General features: G+C 49.8%; 1 protein-coding gene across 4 annotated transcripts in view; it reads left to right on the forward strand.

The window, feature by feature from the left end:
• Nucleotides 1–27,960, forward strand: part of SCMH1 (Scm polycomb group protein homolog 1) — a 407,761-nt gene that overhangs the window by 142,944 nt on the left and 236,857 nt on the right. For all 4 annotated transcript variants that reach the window (XR_013608787.1, XR_013608788.1, XM_078681906.1 and 1 more), the window contains exon 8: nt 17,079–17,322. Coding sequence is in view for 2 of the 4 variants with exons in the window: in XM_078681906.1 (XP_078538032.1) it covers nt 17,079–17,322 (244 nt within the window). In the remaining 2 variants the exon portion in view is untranslated. The remainder of the gene's footprint in view (nt 1–17,078; nt 17,323–27,960) is intronic.

Raw genomic sequence — 27,960 nt, forward strand, 5'->3', positions numbered from 1 at the left:
CAGGAGCTATTAGAAAGTGGGCAGGCTCCCGAAAGCAAAGGTTGCAACAAGGGATTGGTGACCAGTGCTGTTCTGCTGGTGCATACTCCTGGGTATGGTGCTCCCCTGCGGTCATTGCGATGTCTCAACAGAACCAGTGTGAATGAGCGTCCTTGCTTGTTCAGTCTTCAGGGGCTAGGGCTTCCCAGTGGCTCTGCCTTTTGAGCTTTTGACTAAAATCTGTGTGCCTTAATAGCAAGCCTGTGGGGAATGTCCTGTGCTCTTCTTGTCTTTCTGTGCACATGTGTGGCACTTCCGGGTCGCCTGGGACTTGGACCTTAGGTATGGGAGTGGTCGGGGCTGCTGCGCTGGGTAATATCCCCTCAAGGAGACTCACAGACACCGGGATTCTGGGTAACGCTGGCTTTATTAACTTAAAAGTGCGTTTGCGGTTTATGGTTTTCCGGTAATAGGGAAGTGCTGTCTCTGCCTCTTCCGTCAGTCTTTGTAGGCGTTTCTCCGACGCTGTTTTCCTCTCGTCCCGGTGTCTTCTGGGACTGGGAGTCCGGTCCTTCTCCTCCACGATGTCGGGCCGTCTCGTCAGGGGGTAAAGAAAAACAACAGCGTTTTAGGCTCCTGGTCGGACCGTTAACACAGGGAAAGGGAGTGAGGACTCACACGTGCACAACTCGGCTCTAGGGTGCTGGGTAGTGAGGGTGGGGGTAGTGCATAGGATGTGAGTGGGGTAAGGCTACGGTGGTTTCGCCCACTTAAAGCCCGCCCAGCCCGCAAGCCGTGACCGTACCTCTGGTAGCCACACTTCCCTCGATGAAGTGTGGCTGGGCGAAGAGCCTTCCTGATGGCCTCCTGGCTTTCCCCGTCGTCCTCTCTCCTCCAGTCCCAACTCGTCCTCCTGCCTCCGATGTTCTCTCGTCTCCTCTCCTGCCTCCTGCCTCCGATGGTCTCTCGTCTCTCCTCCTGCCTCCTCTTCTTTCCTCCGCTCCCGCCTCTCCTCCGTCGCCGTCCTCAATCTCCGCTCGTCCTCTTCTCCTCTTCTCTCTTCGTCGCTCTCACCTCCGCCTCCTCCGAGTGCATAACACACCTGAGTGTGTTACTGGGCGTCCTTTACCTGAGTCGAGGGGGCGTGTCCAGTGACGATGTCTTTGTCCAGCTCCGCCCAGTTAAAGTAACAGGGTCCACCAGTATCGTCCGAGTCTGAGTCGTCCTGTTCCTCGGCTCCCCGCCAGGCCCCTGTATGCTGTTCAAAGAGAGGTGAGACAGGTAAGCCAGGTGGACCCGCGTCCACCCCGTCACACACCTCCCCCCTAAGATTCTCCCGATCGGGGAGAGGATACCTGGACAGAAAATCCGCACTAACATTTTCCTTCCCCTTTTTGTGCATGACTTTGAAGGAAAAGGGCTGCAAAGATAGGAACCATCGCATGACTCGGGGGTTGTTGGATGCGTTGCGGCTCATCCATTGCAGAGGGGCATGGTCGGTGAACAAGCTAAATGTGTGTCCCTCCAGATAATACCGTAGTTTATCCACTGCCCACTTGATCGCCAGGCATTCCTTTTCGATCGTGGGGTACCTCACCTCCCTGGGGAACAATTTCCTGCTAATGAACAAGATGGGGTGGTCGTGCCCTTCCTCTGTCACCTGTGACAATACAGCCCCGATCCCGAAGTCAGAGGCGTCAGTGTGCAATACGAAGGGTCTGGTAAAGTCAGGAGAGGCTAGCACCGGACGGGAAGTTATCGTTTTTTTGAGGGAAAAGAACGCCTTTCTCATCTCAGGGGTGGGATTCTGAAATTCGATTTTTGGGGTTTGTTTCCTCAAGGTATCTGTGAGGGGGGCTGCTATGTCCGAAAAGGAGGGTATGAATCGTCGATAGTACCCCACCAACCCCAGGAAGGCCCTCATGTCTCGGAGATTGGTGGGGAACGGGGTGTCTGCAATAGCTCGGACCTTCTCATCTTGTGGCTCTATGAGTCCGTGACCCAACACGTATCCGAGGTATTTTACCTTCTGAAATCCGATCTTCGATTTCTTCGAATTGACGTGAAGGCCAGCTGTGCTTAGTTGAAGCAGGACGGTTTCCAGATGTCGGAGGTGTGTCTCCCAGTCGGGGCTGAAGATAATGATGTCGTCCAAGTACGCTGAACTGTAGGCCTGATGTTCCCGGAGCACCTCATTCATCAGCCTTTGAAATGTTGCCGGAGCTCCGTGCAATCCGAAAGGGAGTACGGTAAATTCGTATAAACCGTCGGGGGTAGAAAACGCTGTTTTCTTGCGGTCTTCTTCGCGTAATGGTACCTGCCAGTATCCTTTGGTCAGGTCCAGGGTACTGATGAATCTAGCTTCCCCCAATTTCTCGATTAACTCATCGATCCTTGGTATGGGGTAGGCATCGAAGGATGATACCGCGTTGAGGGCCCGGAAGTCCATACAGAACCTGCTGCTCCCATCTGGTTTCGGCACCATCACGATTGATGATGACCATTCGCTTTTTGATGGACGGACGACTCCTAGGCGGATCATTTCTTTCACCTCTCTGCTGATAGCTTCCCGTTTGGCCGCAGGTATCCGATATGGTCGTTGTTTGACGATGATCCCTTTCTGGGTCTCAATCCGGTGTTCAGCCAGGTTAGTGGAACCGGGTAGGTCCGAGAAGACGCCCGCACATCGGTGTAGGACTCTTTGTAGTCCTTCTCGTTGTTCTTGGTATATCTCATCGTTGATGACAAGGTTGTGTACCGTACTGTCTTTCTGGTGGTCTTTGTCCGGGATCGTGTAGGCGGTGAGGGGAGGCACCCCTAGCCACTTTTTCAGGACATTTATGTGGAAAATCTGACTCTTCCGTCCGGGTAAGCGTAGCCGGTAGGTGGTATTCCCGATGGTTTCCAGAACTTGATAGGGCCCCTGCCACTCCGTTTGGAATTTCTTCGTGGTTGAGGGTAACAACACCAAGGCCCAATCGTGCACCTCGAGCTTTCTCCACTTCTTCCCCTTGTCATAGTGGGATTTTTGCTTGGTTTGACTCTTCTCCAGTTGTGAATAAGCCAGTTCCCTTATCTTTCCTATCTGGTTTCTGAGAGCCTGGCTATATTCAAGCAGCGTTTTTGTGCCTCTTGTGGGTTCGGCTTCCCAATACTCTTTTGTCATGTCTAGTAGGCTCCTGGGGTGTCTACCGTATAACAGTTCGAACGATGAACAGCCAAGACTGCTCTGTTTTTGCCCTCGGATAACGTAGAGTGCCAGGGGAAGCAAACGGTCCCAGTCGGTCTGGTTAGCGGCCAGCATTTTCTTTAAAATGCTTTTTAGTGTTCCGTTATAGCGCTCCACAAGCCCGTCTGTCTGGGGATGATAGATCGATGTTTTGATTTGATGGAGGTCTAGCATGAGGCACACCTCTTTCATAACCCGTGACATAAAAGGAGTACCCTGGTCAGTGAGTATCTCCTTCGGGAATCCCACCCGAGAGAACAATTCCAGGAACTTCTCCGCGATGTTTTTGGAGGTGGGTGATTTGAGGGGAAAAGCCTCGGGATATCTGGTGGCGTAATCCACAATGACCAGGGCGTATTGGTTTCCTCTGCCGGTCTTCGGGAGGGGCCCGATGAGATCCATCGCCACTCTCTCGAATGGGGTCCCTATGATCGGTAGTGGCTGCAGTGGAGCAGCCGGGGGTCTGTGCATGTTTTTGCGTTGGCACACATCGCAGGTCTGGCAGTGGGTCTTGATGTCCTGATAGACCCCTGGCCAATAGAAATTCTTTAAGATGTTCTGCGTGGTTTTCTCACTGCCTATGTGTCCTGCTAGTAGATGTGTGTGGGCATAGAACATAACCTGTTCTCTGAAGCATACTGGGACAAGGAGCTGTTTAGGGTCACTCTGCTTCCCCTGCCTGTATAGCAGGTCTTCCTGTATCAGAAATCGGGGGTATCTGGGATTGGGATTGTCCTGTTCTGCATGAGCCTGTTCCCAGGCGTTCATTAATGTGGAGTCATTGGCTTGGGCGAACTGAAAGCTTCTGTCGCCCTCCCAGGGATCAGGGGCTATGAGTACTGGCTTTGGTGGCACTCCCCCTCTTTTCAAGGTCTCGGAAAAAAGATCTAGGAAGTGTGGGTTATCTGTTCCCAGTATGAGCTCTTCTGGTAGGCTGTCCAACAACCCAACCTTCACCACTGTCTGCCGCCCCCCTCCAACTCTAAGGGGACACAAGCGACCCGGTAGCTCTTCACGTCCCCATGGACGCACTTTATATGTACTAGGGACTCTGGTATTATCTGGGAAACACACACAAACCTACCCTGCATCACCGACTGTTTGCACCCCGAGTCCAACAGAGCCTTGATGCTCCTGCCATTCACCAGGACACTCACGTGGTATGCCCCTCCCAGCTCCGCAGAAAACATCACCGGTCTGGGTAGATAGCCAACCTCCATGGGTTCTTCCTGCATCCTCTTCTTAGGGCAAAACCGAGCAATATGGCCCCAGGTGCCGCAATCGAAGCATTGAGGCCCTCTTAATGGGGTCAGGTCTGGATGCACCGGTCTGGGTGCAGGTAGCCCAGGAGGGGGTCGGGATTTCCTGTCAACACGAAGCGGGGGTCTGATGTTCCTTTCAGGTTCCATGGGGTGTAGCCGGGGTTGGGCCCTTGAAAACGTTGAGGCCATTTCTATGGCTTGTGCGGTGGTCAGGTTAGAGTGTTGCCTTAACCACCGTTGGGTCCCGAATGGTAGGGCCTCTAGATATTGCTCTAAGTATATTTTGTCCATGATAGCCTCTTTGGTGCTCTGTGCGGGGGTTAGCCACTTATCGGCGGCTGCCTTTAGGCGAAAGAAGAGAGTCTTAGGGTTCTCGCCGGGGGTCCCTCGTTCCTTACGGAAGCGGACGCGATATGCCTCTGCGTCTAACCCTAGGTGATCGAGGATGATGACCTTTATCTGGGCATAGGGCGTCTGTCCGTTTCCATTGGCCACCTGGTACGCGGCCTGGGCTTCACCTGTCAGCAGAGGCGCCAAAAAAAACGGCCATTTCTCCAAAGGCCATCCGCATGCGAGGGCTACCCTCTCGAAGTTTACAAGGAAAGCATCCGGGTCCTCTCCCGCTATGTATTTTTGTAGGGATATTCCGGAGGGGGTGGGGGGTGCTCTTGCTTCCCTCACTGGATTGCCGGCTTGATCAATCCTTATCGGCTGCAGCTCCCCCAGGGTCTTTACTACGGAGTCCCTGAGCACATCTCTGTCCGCTTGGGCTGTGGCTATCTGCTGTTCAATCGCCCACCCCAACTGCTCCTGCCCCTTTACCAACCGTTGCAGTAGTTCCTCCATCGTCGTGTCCCAGATGGCTATCGAACTGCCCGCATTCTTCACCACTTGTGGGACTTCCGGGTCGCCTGGGACTTGGACCTTAGGTATGGGAGTGGTCGGGGCTGCTGCGCTGGGTAATATCCCCTCAAGGAGACTCACAGACACCGGGATTCTGGGTAACGCTGGCTTTATTAACTTAAAAGTGCGTTTGCGGTTTATGGTTTTCCGGTAATAGGGAAGTGCTGTCTCTGCCTCTTCCGTCAGTCTTTGTAGGCGTTTCTCCGACGCTGTTTTCCTCTCGTCCCGGTGTCTTCTGGGACTGGGAGTCCGGTCCTTCTCCTCCACGATGTCGGGCCGTCTCGTCAGGGGGTAAAGAAAAACAACAGCGTTTTAGGCTCCTGGTCAGACCGTTAACACAGGGAAAGGGAGTGAGGACTCACACGTGCACAACTCGGCTCTAGGGTGCTGGGTAGTGAGGGTGGGGGTAGTGCATAGGATGTGAGTGGGGTAAGGCTACGGTGGTTTCGCCCACTTAAAGCCCGCCCAGCCCGCAAGCCGTGACCGTACCTCTGGTAGCCACACTTCCCTCGATGAAGTGTGGCTGAGCGAAGAGCCTTCCTGATGGCCTCCTGGCTTTCCCCGTTGTCCTCTCTCCTCCAGTCCCAACTCGTCCTCCTGCCTCCGATGTTCTCTCGTCTCCTCTCCAGCCTCCTGCCTCCGATGGTCTCTCGTCTCTCCTCCTGCCTCCTCTTCTTTCCTCCGCTCCCGCCTCTCCTCCGTCGCCGTCCTCAATCTCCGCTCGTCCTCTTCTCCTCTTCTCTCTTCGTCGCTCTCACCTCCGCCTCCTCCGAGTGCATAACACACCTGAGTGTGTTCCTGGGCGTCCTTTACCTGAGTCGAGGGGGCGTGTCCAGTGACGATGTCTTTGTCCAGCTCCGCCCAGTTAAAGTAACAGGGTCCACCAGTATCGTCCGAGTCTGAGTCGTCCTGTTCCTCGGCTCCCCGCCAGGCCCCTGTATGCTGTTCAAAGAGAGGTGAGACAGGTAAGCCAGGTGGACCCGCGTCCACCCCGTCACAACATGCTAACTGCTTTCAGGCTGAGCAGCACTCAAGTCCTCAGCATTTTTCTGCAGAGCATTGGAGCCAAGCTCAGCTGCAGTAATGGAGGCGGAGAAGCCAGGAAGTGGTGTCTTTCTTGAGACTGCAAAACAGGCAGCCCAAAGGAGGCTCTGCGCTCGACTCCCTAATACAAGTTACCAGAGGGTTTGAAACTAAACATACACAAGCCAAGGAGGGACTAGAGAAGGAGCCTTCCCTCGCTCTCCCAACCAAACTATAGACCTCACTACACGAGAAGGACAGGTCCCCAGCTACTGTAGTAGAGGACTAGGAATATGGAGAATAAAGACAGTGAAAGGGGAGAAGGAAACCTACTATAAAACCCACAGGGTTAAGACTGCCCTTACCCACTTAATAGTAGCATGCTTCATCATAGGGCCATTAACACACCCTCGCGCAGACCAACACTCAGGGTTGAGCACTTGCTTTTTATAGAAAAGAATACTTTAGAAAAACAGATCTGTGTTGCAGAAAGAAAGGTGTTTAAAACTGTCTAAGTGGGTGCTGCTATATTAATTTATTATTGGCCCACCTTGACAGGGTTAAAAATATAAAAATGGTAATATAGGAGGAGCTTCATCTCCATTACCCTAGCTGCCTGTACGGACATGTTTCAGCCATTACCAAACACCCTACTGGATCACTGGCCTTTTTCAGGATACTGATCCCTCGTTGCACCCTAATCCTGACACTCACAATGCGTACCCAAGTTTCATTATTGCTCTCCAAACTCCGGGCCAGAGTGGGAACGTCAGACTATAGTCACACTTTCGTCAAGGTGCGGCGCCTCCTTCCTTGCCACTCTGCACCCTTCGACACCGAGGTTTGAAACTAAAGCCTCCGGGTCCCTCCCAGAAATCCAGATGGATTTTGTCTCTCCGATAATTGGAGGCTGAATTGTGTTGAGTTTATCAAAAGTGACCTTGAGAAATGGTAATGCACTAATTTGAGTTGCAGGTACTTGTGCTTTTGTACATACTGAGCATTGTGGACCAAATGCAGAACCTTAAATGGAGCTAGGGAAGCCATCTCAAAACTTATGAAACATGGTTTCATGGCATTAACCAATAGATCAGCCATGGATGCCATGCTTATATTTTCTGGGAGGTCACCAGTGTTGATATTTCCATAACCCAAGCAAGAAACCTTTACTGTTATCACCACTGAGGCAGTGTGTTCTTTCTTCTTGCAAGTAAGCATAGTTATTTCTGAGGTAGCTTAAATGGAGGTGGCAAGTCTTAATCTTCTGCTGTTGTTTTGCATTTCCCAACAACATGTTGTCCTTCCAATAGCTCAAGATGTTTCTCCACATGGTTGGAACATTTACTGCTAGTGAGCTTGACAGTGTCCAGCATTTAACTTTAAATAGGCAGGCTTGGATATTTTTAGACTGTCTGGGGAGATGTCATCAGCCTCAAAGACTTTACAGACTCTTTCCACCCCCTTTTTTTTCAAACGTACATTAGTTGTATATTATCCTCAGTAGACGTCTATACACTGTCTAGCTATGGTTTCCAGTTAACAAATGTGGATGGCTTTTGGTTTGGCTTTGTATTTGTATGGCAGAAAAAACTATAATAAAGTGACATCACACCACTTGATAGGTAATTTATTTTTTAGTAAATATAGATTCTGTCATTATATTTAAATCCTCAAATGCAAGTTATATTGCAGAAGACAACAAAACTAGGAAGGCAATTCATTGAACTATTTCACAAGAATCTAGTAGTTCATTAGATTAGCTTTTGCTTAAACAATGAAAAGGTATTATATTGCTCATTTCTGTTGACTGTGTTTGGAAGTTGTACCTCCTTTCCATTATTTGTTCAACCTAGTCACTACAATTTAGGGTCTTTTCTAGGAATCTCCCTGGCATAGCATTCCACAGAGCATCCCAAACAAACTTCAAATTTGTTTCCATTCAGGTAGGGGATCTGGTGACTGGCCATTCCTAGTAAGGGGTCATATACAACCAGCTATTCCCCATCTGGTCCCCAAAACGTTAAAGTGTTCTAAGCAGCACAGATGGTCCTCAGTTCAAAGAAATACATACTTGATAAGACTCATGAATTGTTTGTGATGTGAAAACATTATGTAAAGAGATGTACACTCCTTCTTTTCCATGAAATTCATAAAATCGGTTTCACAAATGGGCGCTCCTCAGCTATTTCTAATGGGAAAACTCAGAATATATGAAAACAACCGACTCCCCTTTGAAGCAGCATTTGAAGAAGTCATGTTTCTGATAAAGACTTCTAGCTGTAGATTCCTCACTTTTTGAATAATCCCAAGGCTTCAGACTGGATCCGAAACTTTTTCATAGTACCTCTGTACACGAGAAGTTGGTGCCGTGCGGCTCTGCACTGATGCCTTTCCACTCTGGAAATGATGTGCTGGACCTATAAAAGCACCACTCCCACAAGCTGACATTTCCTTTCTTTCTGCACCTCTAGATGCGGATCAGGTGCTTTTTCCGACTCTCAGAGACTACTTTTTCCCAGCTATTTCTCCAAATTTTCCAAGGTGACAACAGGTTTTAAGCTCCGAAAGGACTGTTGCAAACATATGTCTGTTACAGATCCTCACCAGGTTTGCATGTGGTGTCTGAGGTCGGGCTACGACTACAAGACCTTTGGAGAATGCAGGTCGATAAGCTCGCAGGCCATCAGGGAAGGCTAGACAAAACTTTACGTCACCAAGTAAAGAAGACTCAGCACAGGGACAGCTCCAAGTCCTGCTCCAAGTCAAAAGCTCATCCCGGTCCCTCTCATAGAGTTGACAAAGGTGTCCTCAGCACCAGCTGGAGCTTGTGCGCCAATTCTACTCTCAGCTACAGTACCGACACTACCTTTAGGCACACTTACCCAATCCAGGCTGAGGCATGGAGACGCCGATGCTGACCTTATCACCCAAGGAGGTGGCCCCCAATGTCCTTCTGACGCCAACTTGAGACTGGTTGGAAGGCAGCCCACACCCTAACCAAATCTGTTGCAGATTTTTGCTCTCGCCTTACTACTAGGCAGGCAACACTCCTTACATTCTATTTTTAGGCACAGACTCCGACAACAATCCTGATCAGGGTGATGAGTTCGCCCAGCCCTATGCCAATGACAATTGGTATGAGGACTTACAAGATGGTTGGAACTAGACACCTCCTCAGAGTCGGCCCTTTTCTTCCCTTCTGGCCCCGCATCTGAAGAAAATACCTCCTACTCCATGGTCATGAATAGGACGGCTAAAGTCCTCGATCTTCACCTCCCCACTGTGGAGGTCAACACGAATGTCCTGACCGAAGTCCTGGAGCATGGCCAGACTGCTTTTGAGCCTGTCCTGTTGTTCAGTGAAGCCTTGATGGATACTTTTCTAGTTGCCTGGGATAAACCGGAAGACCTTCTCCCTGTTCTTTCACACGCCGTCCAGGATGGTCATGATGCAGCCCAATTCAAGATTCATTGTGGCTTGGACACCACTGGGCGGGCCATTGGCACTAGTGTAGCCATTCGCCCACCGACATGCATGGCTAAGATCAACTGGGTTCTCGGGCGACATCCATCCATCCTTCCTAATGGCCATGCCCTTGGATGGGACTAGCTTGCTCGGGGAGAAGGCTGACTCAGTTCTTGGAAAAAGAGAGTAGGGCTACTGTTTGCTCTCTTGGCCTTTCCATTCAGCCTTACCAACAACACTTCCAGCATTCCTTCTGTGGCTTTGGCTGCCCCAACAACACCCAGCAGGTTTGCAGGAGAGGCCTGGTGCCCACGGTTCCTGCGACCAAGGTCGGAGTGCCGCGTAGTCCGTACAACTCGCAGCCCCAAATTAAAGCCCCTTTAGTATACCCTTAAAAGGTCACAGCCATCCGGTAAAAAGCAGAATTCACTGATTCTATTCGGGCTGGCAGCGATCACATCAGACAGTTGGGTCCTCCAAATTGTTCTCAAGGGCTATGCCTTACACTTCCTTTCATCTCTACCGCACCTTCCACCATCTACCCAAAGACTTACGGAGGACCATCTCCATTTTGCCGCAAGAGGTGCAAGCCCTTTTTGTCACTAGGGCTATCAAGATGGTGCCACTGCCAGAAATAAGACATGGTTGTTATTCCTGCTACTTTCTAGTGCCCAAGAAAGACAGAGGTCTTCAGCCTATTTTATATCTGTGCCCTCTCAATTTCTTCCTCATCAAGGAGAAGTTCAAAATGATCACCTTGGCCCATGTCTTGTCTACCCTCTACCCTGGACACCGAATGGTGGTGCTTGAGCTGAATGTCGCCTATTTTCAATTTCCCATCCTGCCGACTCATCTGCGCTAACTACGGTTTGTGGTGGGAGAGGAGTAGTTTCACTTTGATGTGCTCCCGTTTGGTCTCACCATCGTCCCTTTGGTGTTCATGAAAGTGATAGCAGTGGTGGCAGCACACCTTCAGGGGTTCCAGTCGTCCACTATATTGATGACTGGCTATTGAAGGCGGGCTCGTCCTAGGCAGTCATCAACCACCACCACTGCAAACCTCCATTGATCTGAGGGATTCACTGTCAACGTGCCGAAGTCAAACCTGACTCCTCTGCAGACACTCCCTTTCATCTGAGCAATTCTAGACACTATTTGGTTCTGTGCCTTTCCTCCAGGGAAGGGAGTTTAGGGCGTTCAGGATATGGATTTCACTGAGATCGACTCTGAGGCTTGTAGGACTGATGGCTTCCTGCAACCTGTTGTTCGAGCTGGCTAGGTGCAGCATGCCGGCTATGCAGTGGGATCCTATTGGGTTAACCTCAAGGGAACCTCTCCGATCAAGTGCCGATCTCAGAGGAAATTGCAAAAGATCTGCAGTGGTGACAACTGGACTGCATTTGGGTCTGCTGCAGACCTCTCACCCTTTCCCACCCAGAACTGAAAGTGGTGACCGATGCATCGCTTTTGGTTTGGGTGGTCATCTGGGAGAGCTGGAGATCAGAGACATGTGGTCTCCTACGCCACCTGGCGCCATATCAATGTTTTGGAGCTGAGGGCCATTCTTTTGGCACTGAAAGCCTTCCTGCCATCTGTCAAGGGGAAGCTGGTACAGGTGCTTATGGACACACCGCCACCATGTGGTACTTCAGCAAACAGGGTGGGTGGGGTCTCAGAACTAAGGCCAGGAGGCCTTGCACCTCTGGGAAGGGCTGGACCAGCAAGGTATCTTCCTGGTGGCAAACCACCTGTTGCTGGCTAGCTGATCACAGGTCGCAATTACACCCAGAGGTGACACAAGGTCTCTTCGCTAATGGGGAAAACCTTGGCTTAATCTACTTGCCACTGCTGAGAGCACGCAATGTCCGCACTTCTCCACGTTGGATTTTCCCAGGCGTCGCTTACTTGAAGAGACATTCTGCCTCGAGTGGAACTCAGAACTCTTGTATGCCTTTGCGTCTATGCCACTGCTGCCCCGAGTTTTCTTTTTTATTTATTTATTTATTTTACTCTCTGAAGCTTTTCACCCAGTCTTGGTCCTGGAGGAGGAGGCGGTCCAGCTGCCACCTGGGTCTCTCTACACCCCCCCAAGCACAAGTTTGAGTCTTACATATGTGTGGTCAGAAAAAGGGTTACACCCGATTTCTGCCTTTAAAGCCTGAAGGGATCTTGATGCAAGAAAAAATCAATTCGGGCCGCAGTTTGGAACCTGTGCGAATAACAAGTAAACAGGTCTTTATCGGGATTAATATTTCACCAAGGATCTATTCATTGATATTCTTGCTTAATGGCCTCCACCATTTTCTTCGTATTGGGTTTGAGTTGTTTTTTATTTTTATTTGAAGTGTCCTTTCTTAAATCCTGAATGAAGTTAAAATCTCCATCTATTATAATCTGCCCGTGGGCTCCCCTTAGAAGCCATAGATTTTAACCAACCCTGAAGTATCATCCAAAACCGTGCCGTAATAGTTCACGAAGTTCAAGATCTTCCCTTTTAGCTTTCTTACCACCCATATCCATCTCCCTGTGGATCCCTGTGCACTTTTACAAATTCCCAGGGTAGTTATTTAGGAAAATAGATGGCGACTCCAGTCATAGTGAGGCCTGTGGACGCAAAAAAGACATCAGAAAATACCCTGGGTAAAAATAATTTAGGGGAATTAGATTTTAAATGCGTCTCCTGGAGGAAGAAGACCTGATGGTTAAACGATATCAGCCATCTAATAAGAGCGCCATATTTACGTTTATTAAGGATTCCATTGACATTGACTGACACGATCTTGCATTTACTAGTTTCTACTACTATTTCTATTTCTATAGTTAACTACCAGTTTACTCAATAACAAATCACTAAATTTCTTACTATCTGTACCTAGTGCTCCTACTCTTTTTCCTGCTGTGATCCCTTCCCAAACCCCACCTTCCCACTCCACAAAAAAAGGACCCACCCAACAAAATGTGAAAAAAAAAACGCTAGCCACATTTCGACCCACCCATCTCGCCTCCTGTGTGTCATGTAACTACACCCTGGGTGATACTACTAACCCCCGCAGTCGAAGGGAAACAATCAAAATTACTAAACTAGCGAATACACCTTAGCACTGTGTACGGGCAAAACCCCTTTTCAAATATGTAGGGCCAGGGTTTTTACGCTACTACCTTAAGTTCAAGATCCACCCGAGATCTCTTTTAGTAAAGCTTGAGCCTCTTTCAAATCAGAAAACATGAAAAATGTCCCCTTAACTAAAACCCGCAATTTAGATTGTTGAGCAATTGATGCTTGCGCGTCATGGGCTTTGAACAAATAAAGAATCTTAACAAATTATTTTCTTCTGCGCGCCGCAGCAGCAGTCATATCAGAAAAAATACAACATTTAGCGGTTTCATTTACAAAGAACTGATTCTGCTGAATCGCCTTTGTTAGGATTCGCTCCTTAATACGAAAGTCTGCAAAGTTCAACAGAATTGTACGTGGTATCGTGGAGTTAGGGAAGGGATGGGCCGGAACTCGAGGTGCCCTGGTGATAGTTCGGTCACCTTCGAATTCCGGAAGATCTTTCTGCTTGATAAAGGAATTGACCCATTAGACGGGTTGAGACCCTTCAACTCCTTCTGGGACCTCCACGATACGGAGGTTTGACCTCCGAGAATGGTTCTCGAGATCCTCAAGTTTGTTCTCCAGATAGTTTTTGTTTTTTGCTGCTTCTTTCACTTCCCCCATAATCGTGTTCATTTGATCTCCTAGTACTGAAATTCCGGCCTCCGCTTCTTGTAGTCTTATTGGGAAGCTTGTCATTATTTCTTCGATTTTGCCTAGCCGTTGGTGCAGGCAGGCAGTCAACTGTTTTTGGGTTTTTTTCATTTCCCGCACCTCTTCCAATATTAAGTTCACCATGTCTCTGATGTCCAACTGATAAGTTCCTGGTGTTTCCGACTTTTGGCTGAAGTTGCTTTGTAATTCCATACTGCCCTGATTTGAATTTTCAACCATGGTGTCCTCCTGGACCCGTAGCCCCCTGTCAACAATTGACCCTGGGACTGAAGTCGGAGTTGTGGCTGAAATTGAAATTGAGGTGATATAGGGTTCAAGGATACATTTACTGGTGTATTATTGCCTTCGTCTGAAGACCCAGGTAGCTTTCCTTGAATTGAACTAGAGACAGTCATTTCTAAAAGGCTTGGTGGCATTCGAGAGACCGCCTGGTCTTGCCCTGGACCTTGACCTTGATCAAGTTCCTGGGCTGCCGAATTATTACTTGCGGGCGGCATTTGAGTCTGATCCGGTACTGGGTGGAATTGTGGTGTCTCCTGGTCCTTTGTAGCTAGGTCCTCTAATGCTTCCAGAAGCGCTGGTAATGATAATGGCCCTTTTGATGTTATGGGGGTTGGACTTGGAGGGAGGGGTTGTAGAGTTGCTTTCTTTAGAAATAAAGGAAATTCCTACTGTCCTTTTGTTCCTATTTTATGACCATCGAATGAAGAATTATCCTGTTGTAGTTTTGAAGCTGAAGCTAAAATTTTCATCGAATTAGGTGCTGCAACTATCTGATCAACCATCACTACCTCACATTCCGGGGCCCCTGTGGGAGGGGCCTCCTCTTCCGAGTTCTCGTGGGTGCTATTCAGACATGGGAATTGGTGGTATTTTCCTTATTGGCTAGCCCAAAGTCTCTTTTGCCGGAGCTAAACGTGTTTTTACCATAAGGCGTGCCACAGAGTCAGCCTTAGCGAGTGCATTAGACTGCTTCAGGGATTTGCCCATTTTTTTCTTCAATTACCCCCTTCTCCCTCTTCTCACTCGGTGCCCCCTTGAGCCCCCCTTTATCCTCCCTTCAGCTGCTCCGTACCTTAAGTCCATCATCTTAGCAGGACACTCTTCACCGAACTTCAGGCTCCTCAAGCTCCTCGGGGGCTCAGTCTGAGCGTCCTCTACGCACTGTACCCTATAGTCTGGCAGGATATCAGCCCTTGGATCCGGCCGGTCAAAGGGACTAGTAGATTCGGGGGAACAGCTCAATCAGCACACCACAACGGGAGAGCAATTAGAGAACGCCGCGCGAGTCCAACTGGATTAATACCGCCATCAAATCCCGGCGTTTGCGTCTGCACAACCGGGCTGCCTCGAACTCCTCATTGGGGGATTCTAAATCCAATCCCTGAGCTTCGGCTTCTTCTGTAATTCACAGAGGTTCCACGGGGTCCAAAAACAGCGCTTTCTCACAGCGAGGTCTCGGCATGATCGCTACTGCCAGGTACGATTCTCCATTGCGGGGGGTGGAGCAGCAGCGTCACCTGTGGCTACTCGGAGGCGTGGTTCTCAATAAGGTCAGGACAGACCGGGCCAAAAGACATCCTAGTGGCTCCAGACTGGGCACTGATAATATGGTACCCAGAACTCTTGGTCTTGAGCATCTATCGTCTGATAAGGCTGCCCATCCAGGAGAATTTGCTGTCACAGCAGAACAGTTGGGTTCTCCACCACGGCCTTGGCAGTCTCCACCTTCATGCATGGAGTTTGAGCATCGGCAGCTGAACTCCTTCGACTTTCCTCTGGAAGTAGTTGATGTCACCTTGGCTGCCGGCGTCCCTCGACAAAAACTGTATACACCTGTCTTTTGGACAAATTTGTGGTTTGGGGCAACGCTCGCCAGAATGAACCTCTCCGGACCAAACTGTCTGATGTTTTATTGTTTGTGCACCTTACTCTGGCAAGGTTAAAGGTTATATTTCGTCCCTCTCACCCTTCTTACAGTTGCCTAATCAGCCATCCACATTTAAATCAACTATTATGACCCGTTTTTTTAAAATGGCTACAATATATGTTTCCCGATCCCCATTTGTGATGTCCCAATGGAACCTCAATCTTGTCCTTGTGTATCTGGTATGTACTCCATTTAAGCTGCTCTTTAGTTGTCCCTTACGGCTTCTCATGACCAAAAGTGTGTAGCTAGTCGCCATCGCTTCAGCACGCTATGTGATTGAGCTTCAGGCTTTGTGTGTTCATCCTCCATACCCACCTTCTTCTCTGAGAGGCTGGTTCTGCGTACTTGGGCATCTTTTTTACCGAAAGTTGTAATGCCATTCCACGCCAGCAAATCTATCACTCTGCCAGTGTGCCAAGCCCCACCTCACCCCTCTCAGGAGGAGGAGAGGCTCCGTCATGGCTTGGACCCTAAGAGAGCGATCAGCTTCTACATCAATCACATTAAAGACTACCAGGTGGATGAACAGCTCTTGAGATGTTTGCCGGAGCGAAAAAAGGCATGGCTGTGCAGTAGCGTACTGTCTTTTGCTGGATTAGGCTCTGCATTAAGATCTGTTGCGCACTGGCAATGAAGCTGCCTCCGGCAGGACTGTGTGCCCATTCCACCAGGGCCAAAGCTGCTGCCAATGCGTTAGTATGCGGCGTCCCTGTCCTAGATATCTGCAAGGCAGCTACTTGGAGTTCTTCCATACGTTCTCGAAGCACTATCGTCTGTACAGCCATGTCCGCCAAGCAACGGCACCTTGCCTGCTCGGTCCTGTAGGACTTTCTGGTTTGAGTCCCTCCATAGCCCTTCTCCCTTAGGTACTGCTTTGGAATCAGTAGGTAGGAAATGTGTGGCTAGAAGTCTCTATCAAAACAACAAGTTCCTTACCTTTCGTAAAGCTCTTTCTGGTATAGACTCTATCTAACTGCAGCTTCCTCTTCGACCCTCCCATCCTCCCCTTTCTGTGGTTGGGCTCTATCCTTCAATAAGATGCTTAATTTAGGAATCTGCACACTGATCTCTTGAGTTGCTTTTGGGGATCCACAAATGGAAGCACGGACAGTTTTGAAAGCAACTGAAAACAGTATGCAGGAGTGGCATCTTTATAGGACACGCAAGTCATTTCAGTAGCGGAACAGCATCAGTGCGGGGCTGCTCAGTGCCACCTTCCATCGCACAGAGGTACTGCAAAAAAGTTTCCGCATCCCGTCTGATGCCTGGGGAACAACATTCAAAAGGTGAAGAATCTTTGTCTAGATAGTCTCTTCCAGAAATTGCCTTACCAAAGGTAAATAACTTATTCCTGTAGTGATGGGGATGTCATTTGAATGAAAGCTGCTCGTCCTTTTTTGGAAAAACTTACCACAGCCCAGGCATGGAAAGGGTTTGATAAAGAATTTAATAAGTCAAGACAGACATTATTTGTAAAAATTGTGTCCAATTGTTGTCTTCTGGCTTTCCCTGAAGGATCCGCCTCCTCCATCCCAGAACTACTTCAGTACAGGAATGAAATTGGAAGCTGTGGACCGAAAGAACCCTCACTTCATCTGTCCTGCAACGATAGGGGAGGTAAAGGGCTGCGAAGTGCTTGTGACTTTCGATGGTTGGCGAGGGGCCTTTGATTACTGGTGTCGCTATGATTCCCGTGATATCTTCCCTGTTGGCTGGTGTTCTATGACCGGGGACAATCTGCAGCCCCCTGGCACCAAAGGTAACTTCTGACAACAACTCTTGTATGTTTAGTTATAAAGTGGCCTTTGATATTACTTTCTATATAATAAAGCTGTTTGCATGTGTTGTGTTACAAGTGTTTTTAGATGTTTTTGATGGAGGTGACTACAGATGTATTGCTGTAAAGTATGAATAGGGAATCTTTTGAAATTGCATGTAGTAGGTATTTGAATCGTTTCAGTGCTTGGTTAAATTTACTGCATCAATGTTTATATAGAAACAGTTAAGTGCTGTTGGGTCCATTGTCCAAGAACCATAATTGTCCAACTGGGTGTGCTTGAGCGCATGTAATATCTGGAATTCTCAGGAGTTCTGGACAGATCCATCCTCCCCTTAAAATGTATTTATTTTACTTTATGAATTATTGTGCCTAATTGCATAATGAAAAGTATGTTTGAAATGAGAAAGAAAAAAGCAGTTCTTTATGATTATGAATGGATGGTCCAGACGTATGTAGAAATGCTGTGTTTTACGTGGTTCTTTTATTAAAACTTTATGATTATCAGGGTCTTGCTTTTTTCTCGGGTACACATCTTTAGAGTGAATCCTTTAACTATTTATAGAAAGTCTCATGCATTTGCTCTAGAATTGGTTTCTCCTGAAAGATACGAATGAGGGCAGGACTGTCAGAAGCCATGTGTCTTCTTCCTTTGTATCCTTTTCTCCCTGCCTTCTTCTTCCCCACAACCCCCCACCCCCTCCCTTTTGCATTAAATGTGTACAAATATAGAAATTAGGGTAGGATTATCTGAAACCAATCTCCATCTGCCAAAACTGCTTCTGCCACTTCAGCCACATAGTTAATTTCCTTTGATTTTCCTTTAACCTACCTTTTTGTGGCTTCTCATTGCTCATATCTCTTGATGCTGTCTGTTGCTTCGTCGTCTTTATGTATTGATCAGTCTGCTGACCTGGGCGTTCGAGAAGCCGGCAAGACCCGATTTAGTATTTGGTGGACGGATTAATGTCCATCAGTGCAATGGAGTACTTTACACTGTCGCCTTGTAGGACATCCCGACAGTCAAATTTAGAGATGTCTGCAGGCCCCATGGACTTCTCCCAACATTATCAGGAGTCACTGTCATGGCGGTTCCTGTCAATGTAGGAAAATTTGCCGGACAATACCATCAACCATGATGGCCAGTCGGCTGTCAAACTTTTCAAACGTTTTTTGTTTTCAATGAATCATTCAGGATTTGTAAAGCATGGCTAATCAGCAGGTAGGGTACCCAGGAGCTTGCAGGTCTTGGAGGTTTATTTGAAAAGTCAGGTCTTGATGGCTGTTTGGAATTCCGGAAGTGAGGTGATGGTCTGGAGGTTCGTGGGGAGGCTGTTCCAGGTCTTTGCTGCGATGTGGGAAAAGGAGCATCCTCCGGGGAGCAAGGGCAAGTGAAAGGGAGGCAAAGCGTTGTCTTCTCAACGGTTGGTGGAAGTTCAGGCGGTGGTTAATGTAGGCGGGTCCTTGGTTGTGTAGAGCTTGAATTGACATCTCTTCTGTACGGGGATCCAGTGGAGTTGCCTGAGGTGGGGTGTGATGTGGGTTCGTCGGGGTAGGCAGAGGATGAGTCTGGCTGTGGCATTCTGTATGGTCTGAAGTCTTCTATGGTTAGAAGGTATGCGGAGATTCCTACGTAGAGGGCGTTGCCAAAGTCCAGTCGGCTGGTGATGAGTGTAGGGGTAGTTACTTGCAGATCTTACGTAGCATGCTCAGAGTGAGGAAGCTGGCGGAGGAGACTGTCATTTCATGATGAGCTTGTTGTCAATGATGATTCTAAGGTTTCTGCCGTGGTTGGAGGGAGTGGGTGTGGGTCCTAGGACTGATGGCCACCAAGAGTTCTTCTATTTGTTTCTGCTGTTGCTAAAGATCAGTACTTCCATCTTGTCTGTGCTCAGCTGCAGGCAGTTGTTCTTCATCCAGTCTGCAACATTTGTCATGCATCTCTGAAAGTTGGTTCTGGTGGTGGTGGGGTCGTCGGTGAGTGAGAGGATGAGTTGGGTGTTGTTTTCACAAGAAATTATGTTGAGACCGTGGATCTAATAATGTTGGCCAGCGGGTCATATAAGTGATCCTCTTGGGTTCAGAGGTGGGTCCTCTGGGTTCTTCCAGTGAGGAAAGAGGTGATCTGAGCGCGTCTCCTTGGATGCCGAGGTGGTGGAATCTTTCGATCAGCGTGTGGTAGGATATGGTGTTAAATGCTGCCGAGAGTTCGAGGAGGTTCAAAGCTGCTGTTTCTGCTTAGTTGAGGACGGTTCGGATCAGAGCGGTTTTGGTGTTCGGATTGCTGTGAAAGCCGGATTGGAAGGCGTTAAGTAGCTGGTTCTGCTCCAGGTGTCTCATGAGTTGATTGCTGATGATCTTTTCCAGTACCTTCCCTGGGAATGGGAGCAGGGAGATTGGCCGGTAGTTTTTGAGGTCGCTAGGGTCGGCGGAGGGTTGAGGTCTTGAAGGCTGCCTTGTCGGAGGTGTCCTTACTGGTGTGCCATCTTCTCTCCAACTGTTTGCTGTCTCGTTTCACTGGTCTGAGTTCTTGGGCGTTCCTGCTGGCCTGTTTGAAGGCTTGTCTCTGGATATTGCTCTTGATGGGGACGATACTGTCTGCGCAATTGGTGATCCAGATGTTGAAGTTGTTCACTCTCTGTTCGAGGTTGGTGGCGGTAGCAGGGTTGGAGGTGTTTAGGGTGTTCGTTCAGCTGGTCTCTGAGATTTTGTTCCACCTCCTGTGGGGGATGTTGCCCATTATGCAGGTAGCTGTGCGGGGAATGGAGATACTGAAGTGGACGATGGAGTGATCTTTCCATGTGAGTTCTGTGTCATGGCTGTAGTCGACGCGGTTGCTGGAGGTGAAAATTCGGTCCAGCCTGTGTCCTGTTGTGTGTGTGTAGGGTCTTGGACGATCTGGGTTAATCCAATGCTGCTCATACTGTCGAGGAGCTGTGCAGTGTTTTTGTCTTTGGGGTCGTCAATGTGGAAATTTAGGTCACTGAAGAAGATGTAGTCTTTGGAGTCTGCGTGGTGTTGCAGAAGCTGAAGCGTGGGCCTGGTGGTCAGCATGGTTGTCTTGTCGTCTGTGTGGAGCTTGAAGTTGAGATGTTCCATGAGGGTGGTGGTGTTGTCGGTGGTACACTGTGTGGTCTCTTTGTGGATGATGGCTCTACCTCCTCCTGACTTTTTGGTCAGGTCCTGGCGATGGATTTTATATCCGTCAGGGATTGCTGTGGCAATGTCTGGGGAGGATACAGGTTGAGCCAGGTCTCAGTGAGGAAGACGATGTCGGGTGTGAGGGTGGCGATGTGGTCACATAATTCAGTGGTATGCTTGCATAGTGAGCTTGTGTTGAGAAGGGCGCATGTGAGTTGGTGTTTTTGTTCAGGTGGTGTCTTTGGTGTGTTCAGGGCGGGGCTGATCGGTGGACTGATGTGTGTGCAGTGTCAGGTGAAGTGGCAGTGGGTGCAGGTGAAAGGTGCTATTGTGGAGCGTCTGTTGGTGCTGTGGCAGTGTTTGTTGCTGCGTCGAGGGGTAGAGCTTGGTGATGCTGTATCTTGGGGGGGGGGGAGTCGAGAAAGCATGGGGTCATGGCGCTGGCTTGCCTTTGGCACACCAGTGGCGTGTCCACTGCTGTGGCCTGCAATAAGTAGGTCTTGGGGTGGGCGTGGCTTCTGTTGGCGGGAAGAGCGGTGAGTGGGAAAACCCCAGTGGGAAGACCCAGGGAGCTGCGGTGTCACTGGATCAGTCTCGAACAAGCAGGAATTGGAGGCCACAGGCAAGGTACCTTCAAAATGAGCGTTTTTCAAAAACAAACTGTCAAAGCGGGAGCTTACTTATGAAAAACAAAAAACTAATGACCCCCCCAAATCATGGGAGTTTCCTCTCAGAGTGAGGGGCCCAATATTGATTTTTTATTCCCTGTCCCTTACCACTAGTGTTTTATTGGCAGTGACGGACAGGAATAAAAGACATGTCTCTGACCAATCAGATGGTGTAATATCCGTCATCCAACGGTCCCACTCTATCTGGCCATGAGAGGAAATATTCCATTGACAGAGTCAACAGGCGCTCTGTTTTTTTTTTACGTATATTTTTATTGATTATAACACAAGAAAGAAAATATACATATCAGGTGTCATTTGGTGAAATACATTCCAACTGGGGGCAGGCAAATAAGTTGAAGAAATACACCACAATCATAGGCATCGAAAAGAGATCAATACCAGCTTAAAGCTGAAGCAAAACAATAAGATGCAAAGGACCACAAGTACATCGCAACAGCACCCGCCCACCAGGAATACAGGATATACGAATTGGACATGCGACACCCAGATATGATGGACAAAAGATCAGGAGAGTATGCCACATTTCTTGGGAAGAAAGGAGAAGGGAATAGAAGGGTCATAGAAAAAAATAAAGGAAAAATAAAAAAACACCCCCCACCCTACACCCCTGCCGATGGCTACGACCTAACCCCACTAGCAGCGTGCCTGTCGCCCACTAAACTACACCCCAAGGAAGGGAAAAGCTGGAGAGGAGATATGGTACAAAACGATACGGGCTCCCCGATTCCCATCCCCCCACCAGGAGCAGACATCCCCTACCGCAGCGTTAAGCAAGTTATAGCAGATCAATAAAAATTCAATAGGGGAGCCACAAACAGGGAAAGGACCGTCCCGCCCCCGGCACCACAGAGGCAGCACACCCCGTTTCGAACATAGCAGTTACACAATACCCAGACAATCAGAATCCCATCTGGCCCTCGCTCCCACAGACACAACCCGGCAAAGCCAAAAGAAAACATTGCAAAGTCAGCCCTGGCCCTGACGATCCATTACGCAGACCCCATCAAGTACGACCAGGCCGCTACGATTCTTCATGCGAGCCCTGACCATTCGAACCGCCATCACAACAAGAACATCCAAAGACAGAAATGGCTCAAAGTCGCCACAGAAGGAGTGATACCAGGATAAACGCTGACAAAGTTCAAAAGTCAAACCAGGTCCACTGCCCACCAACGATAAATCAGCAAAGTGTTTTTGAGCATTCTCTGACAGAGGCGGGGTATGAATCCGATAGTCCGTGGAGAAGACACACTGAAGTACAGAAATAGTCACATCCATCTCGGGCGGTATCGACAGAGGGCAGAACACACAGCCAGTACTTTCGGGCTCGCTCGCCGCCATCTTAGGGTCGCAAGAGATTTCCAAGTCCGACGTCCGCACAGGGTCCTCGGTAGCAATCGGAGCTTGCTCCGCGCTTAAGGCATCTCGGCTCACGACCAACAAAGGGTCGGAGTCCGGTCTCCGACAGATGTGATCAACTGTTAAGACCATCCTTTGGAAGGTGGCGGTGACTCGTTTGCGGAGCTCCCCAATGGCGGCCATTACATTGCGCAGCGACGGTGTAGTTTTGGCCCGCTCCATCGCCCCTCAGTGAGCGACCGGGCGGGTATCGGAACCCTGGAGGTCGACTTTTCCGGGGCACCAGGCAGAAACAATGTAGATGACAACTGTGGGCGCTACCAAAGCGCGATCGCCGTACCGTCGCCACCAACGAGGAACCAAGCCCATCAACCCCGGGAGCTCAACGGGGCTTCCGGGCAGCGGCTCCCCGGTCAAAGCAATCGATATGGAAAGCCGCCGTAGTTACAAGAGAAAGCTGCCACCAGGTCACCATCCAAAACGGAAAGGAAAGATGCCACTTCGGGCGACCGGAACCACCCACGTCCCGCGGCCGATGTTGTTCGACTCCAACCCGGCCGGGTTATAACTCGAGGCCCCGGCTTCAACTCTGAGTTAGGCCAAGAATGGCGCACGACATATCTTCGTCGTCCGAGCAGCTAGAAATTCCGGGATTGCACCTTTAGAATCAGGAGCACTTCAGCTGCACGGGAGTCCGGTGGGAAGTCAGGATGGGAGTCAGGATTCATGAGCGTCCGGCGGAGGTCGGCGGAGCCGGGAGCTTATGCGGCCATCTTGGTTGCTAGCGTAGCTCCTCCCCCTCAACAGGCGCTCTGTTAATAGAATACCTACAGTCCGCCCATCGCCAAATTTGGCGACAGACCGAGGGTTTGGAGGGCAGGTACTCCTTCGCGTTTGCGACAGAGTTCCCTATCTTCCAGACTCTAAATCAAGTCCCTAGAGTTTCCTACAAAAACATGTAGAAATAAATATAATTTGTACTTTCATTATTGTAGTAATGGATGGAGGTTTACTGGGAGGCTACCAAGGGACGAGAGGATAAGACCACTCTTCCTTTGACCGTCATTGTTAATTAACCTGTTTTTGTCCCAGTGCAGCCCTCTAATTTTATTCTGCATTACCTTGTTGTGTGCAAAAGTCTTAACTCACATCAGTATCTGCCGAAATCACCAACCTTAATAACTTGGATGAGGCCTAGTTTCAAAATAACTGATGGCTTCACATAACACGCTCCATGGCACAGTTCCTAAATGTCTTCCTTCAGCAGCTATTCAACAATGCAAGAGCCTTCTTGCTTTTAATTGCAGTGTTAAACTTTGAAAAACTACATCTAGCCATGTTTTTCATGACTACAAATTTTATCTCAAACAGATGTCTTCGAAATGGTTCAGAGGAGTCAATAATTTCTTCTCATATGAATCAACTGTGTGAGATAGTAAGGCCATTATTAGGAGTTATGTGGACCAGAATTCTCATAGGTAATTCTGCTCCACCTCATCATGACTGGCCTGGCGGTTCTTGCACCTGGCTTTCCTTGGTACGGGAACACCGGGCCCTTATTTACCAGAATGAAATTTCGACTAGTAAACTCTTTTGAGGCTTTGACTACAACTACAGCCATGTCTCTCCTATGACCTCGCCCAGCTTTTTTCTATAGCAGAGGAGTAGCATGCAATTCTTCCCTGTGTCAGAAACAGTTCTTCCCTTACACTGCCTTACTAACCACCCTTCCTCCACCCCCACTCTACATAGAAACATCTGCTCCCATTTGCTACCGGCTCAGAGCAGTTGGTAAATGGAGCTCTTTTCACCTTGGAATAAGGAATACTGTGCTGCTTTATGCATCTTAATTCCATATCTCCACAGTTATCCCCCATTCCGAGGGTTTTAATTTGTAATTGCATTGTACTGGTGGGTTATTATTTAATGGTGTAAGAAATGTGTTATTAGTTAGGGAGGATGGGAGCCCTTCTAAAGTAATAAATCCAAAACCCTTTTGGGTCCAACACACAAGTTTAATAAATAAACGTTGGCATAACCCCTAGTAGCTATGACAGAGATCAGACAGGATAATATTAAGAACACGGGTGTAAAGTATTTATCTGAAAGAAACAGTTAGTTATAGATTCCTTACCTTAGAATTGCCCTCAGGCGTCAGACTGGATCCGGAAAGTTTTTCGTCAGCAGTACCTCTGTGTGTCGAAAGGTGGCGTCGGTCGGCTCCGCGTCAATTGTTGGCGTCGTGGTCGCCGGGATGACGTTGCGGTAGCTACTAAGAGGCCGTCCTCTCGTGCTGATGTCAGTTCTTTCTTTTTCCGTGCCAGCCAGCACAGATCCAGAGAGAGTGGTACCTCCAGTCACTTTATGACTGAACTTTTTGATCTACTTTTGTCAACGTCTTTTTGAGTCCTACCGACTCCTGGTGCATGTAGGGATTCCCAGCTTCAAGGCTTGCGGTTTCTGTACCCGACTTATTTCAGTGACGGATCCGCACTGTGTGTGCCTCTTTTGCCTGGAGCGCGACCACGACCCCAAGTCATGCTCCGACTGCCGGACCATGGCTCCGAAGCCTTCGCGGGAGCGGTCCCAAAAGCTTCTTGAGCGCCAGCAATCGGCTCCGTGCCGTTCGAGGGACCGGTCGCAGAGCCATCACCACTCGTCATCCAAGTCTTCACACTAGGGGTCAGGTAAGTCGAAGCACAAGAAGAAGTCAAAGAAGCATTGTCGCTCTTCGACTTCTCCCCTTCGGACGACTGACGCGACGAGGGATGCGGGCGGTGCCACTCTCGCAGCTCCGAGTGCAGAGCATGAAGGGCCGACTCCAAGTTTCCCTCCCTTCCCGGGACCCGGAGTGACCCCTGCCCAGCTTAGTCAGTTTTACAAGGTGATGCATGCCATCTTTGGGCAGCCCGACTCCAGCAACGGTGCCGCAGGCCCCCCATGGATCCACATCTGAAACCAGATCTGCGCCGGTTGACCTCATTATACCTCCACCGGCCCCGTTTCCTGTGGCACCGCACCCGCTCTTGACGACGGTTGTGCCACCGGCCGGCGTGGACCCCGGCCTCCATCCTTATGTGGACACAGAGCTGAACAGGCGTCGGACGACGCCGGATCCGGTGCCGAGTGGTGTCTTTTTGCCCCTGTTCACTCCTGGTGTCTCTTTTAGGCCCAATTGGCACCCAGAGGACGAGGAGGAGGACTGGGAGGTGTCAGGTGACCCTCTGACCGACCAGTTGGATTTTGACCCAAACTGGAGAGAGGACCTGGGGGGTGCCAGTGGTCTCGATACCTCCCCAGACCTTGGCATGGTGTCTCCTTCTACCGTGGCTAAGGAGGAGGGAGCTTCCTATACAGTGGTGTTGCGTAGGGCGGCCGAGGCTCTCCACCTCGAGCTCCCTACAGTGGCGGTCAGGACTAACCTCCTGACAGAGGTGCTTCAACCACAAGCGTGCTCTTCGGAGCCCCTACTGCAATTTAATAAAGCCCTTACTGATATTCTTTTGGGCACCTGGTCCAGGCCCAACACGGGGGTGCCTGTGGATAGGAAGATTGTCCGACGCCACTGCCCGGACCGGGCCGCCCCACTTTCCTCTTCCAACACCCTACCCCTCAGAGCTTGGTGGTCCAAGACTCTACCTCCAAGAGTGCATATCCTAACGCTCCACCAGATAGGGAATCCAAGAAGCTGGATCATCTTGGGAAGAAGATCTTTTCTTCCGCCAGCTTGGGACTGCCGTCGGTAAACACTGCATGTCTATTGGGCCGTTATTCCCACTCTGTGTGGGATACGGTTGCGCAGGTGCTGCCTCAGTGTCCGGAGGAGGCCCGGACCGTACTCTCCCAGGCTGTTGCCACTGGGAGGGACGCAACGAAGTTTACCATCCATTGAGGGCTGGATACTGCCGACTCTCTAGGCAGGAAGATTGCCACCACAGTACCCCTTCGATGCTACGCCTGGATGAGATCGACTGGCTTTTCTTGGGATGTCCAGAGCACCCTTATGGACATGCCCTTTGATGGGTCGCCTTTTTGGCGACAAGCAGCCATAGCTCTAAAGCGTTTCATGGACTCACGGGCTAGGGCCAATTCCTTGGGCCTCTCCAACCGCCCTGCGCAGTCTGCTTTTCACCCTTTCATGGCTATGGAAGGGGTGCCCCACTGCATCCAGCCCATAGCCACAGGCCTACGCAAGCTCAACAACCTTTGTGTGGCCGGGGATGTGGGAACCACCGCCGTGGTTCTGGGGGCCAGCGAGCTGGCCAGTCCACCAACCCCCCCTCTGCTTCCGCCGCCAAACCTTCCTAGTCCGACTTTTCAGGCCCATCAGTCGCCAGTGGGCAGCAGAATCTGCCATCACCTCCCCCACTGGCGCACCATCATGTCAGACAGGTGGGTTTTGCAGATAGTCTGAAGGAGCTACTCCCGCCGCTTCGGGCTACCCCCCAGCCATGCCACCTCAGTATCATCGTATGTCGGAGGATCATCTGGGCCTTCTCCAACAGGAAGTCATGGCTCTCTTGGCCAAGGGAGCCATCGAGCGCGTTCCTGCCCCAGAAGCAGGTTGTGGTTGCTATTCCCAATACCTTCTGGTACCCAAGAAGGACAAGGGCCTGAGTCCTATCTTGGACCTCAGGAACGTCAACCACTTACTCAGGAAGGGGAAGTTCAAGATGTTGACGCTCGCTCTGGTCTTGTCTGCTCTAGACCCTAGAGACTGGATTGTAGCGTTGGACTTGCAGGACGCTTACTTTCCCATCCCCTTCCTGCCGGCCCACCGGCTGATGCCGACAGATACGAAGGACAGGCACCAGGCACTACGCCTTTATTTTGAGAACTGATTGATGAACGTGAAGAACAGGACCATTTGGAGTCCTTACAATTCCGACCACACCCTGAGGAAGCCCCAGGCCGGATGGCCATGTAAAGGGGGCAAAACACGTGTTGGCTGTCACCTTTCTCTATTTCGACTCTGAAATTCGGATAAGAGTTATACCACATAAAAAAACTTCCCAAAGCAACTGTATATTGAACTTTTTTCTGCGAATTATGATAAGTCCTAACTTGTCCTGACCTACTTGTAAACTGATCGTCTCCAATGGGGAAGGGTCTCCCATTGTCAAGGACAAGTACTATACCAAGTTTCCACTCGGTTGATACGGTCAGTAAGGGACTGGGACCTACTATCCCCTTTTATTTTGAAGAATGCTCACCGGCGTTACCTGCAGTTTACCTAGGCCACGAGCACTTTCAGCTTACTGTGCTCCCCTTTGGCCTTACCAGCGCCCCTCGGGTGTTCACAAAAGTGATGGCAGTGGTCGCAGCTCATCTGAGCAGATCAGGGGTTCCTATCTCGATGACTGGCTGTTGAAGGCGGGCTCGCCTCAGGCTGTCGTCTCCCACCTCCAGACTACGGCCTACCCCCTGC

This window comes from Lissotriton helveticus, chromosome 3_1 (assembly GCF_964261635.1).
Source record: "Lissotriton helveticus chromosome 3_1, aLisHel1.1, whole genome shotgun sequence".
Lineage (NCBI taxonomy): Eukaryota > Metazoa > Chordata > Amphibia > Caudata > Salamandridae > Lissotriton > Lissotriton helveticus.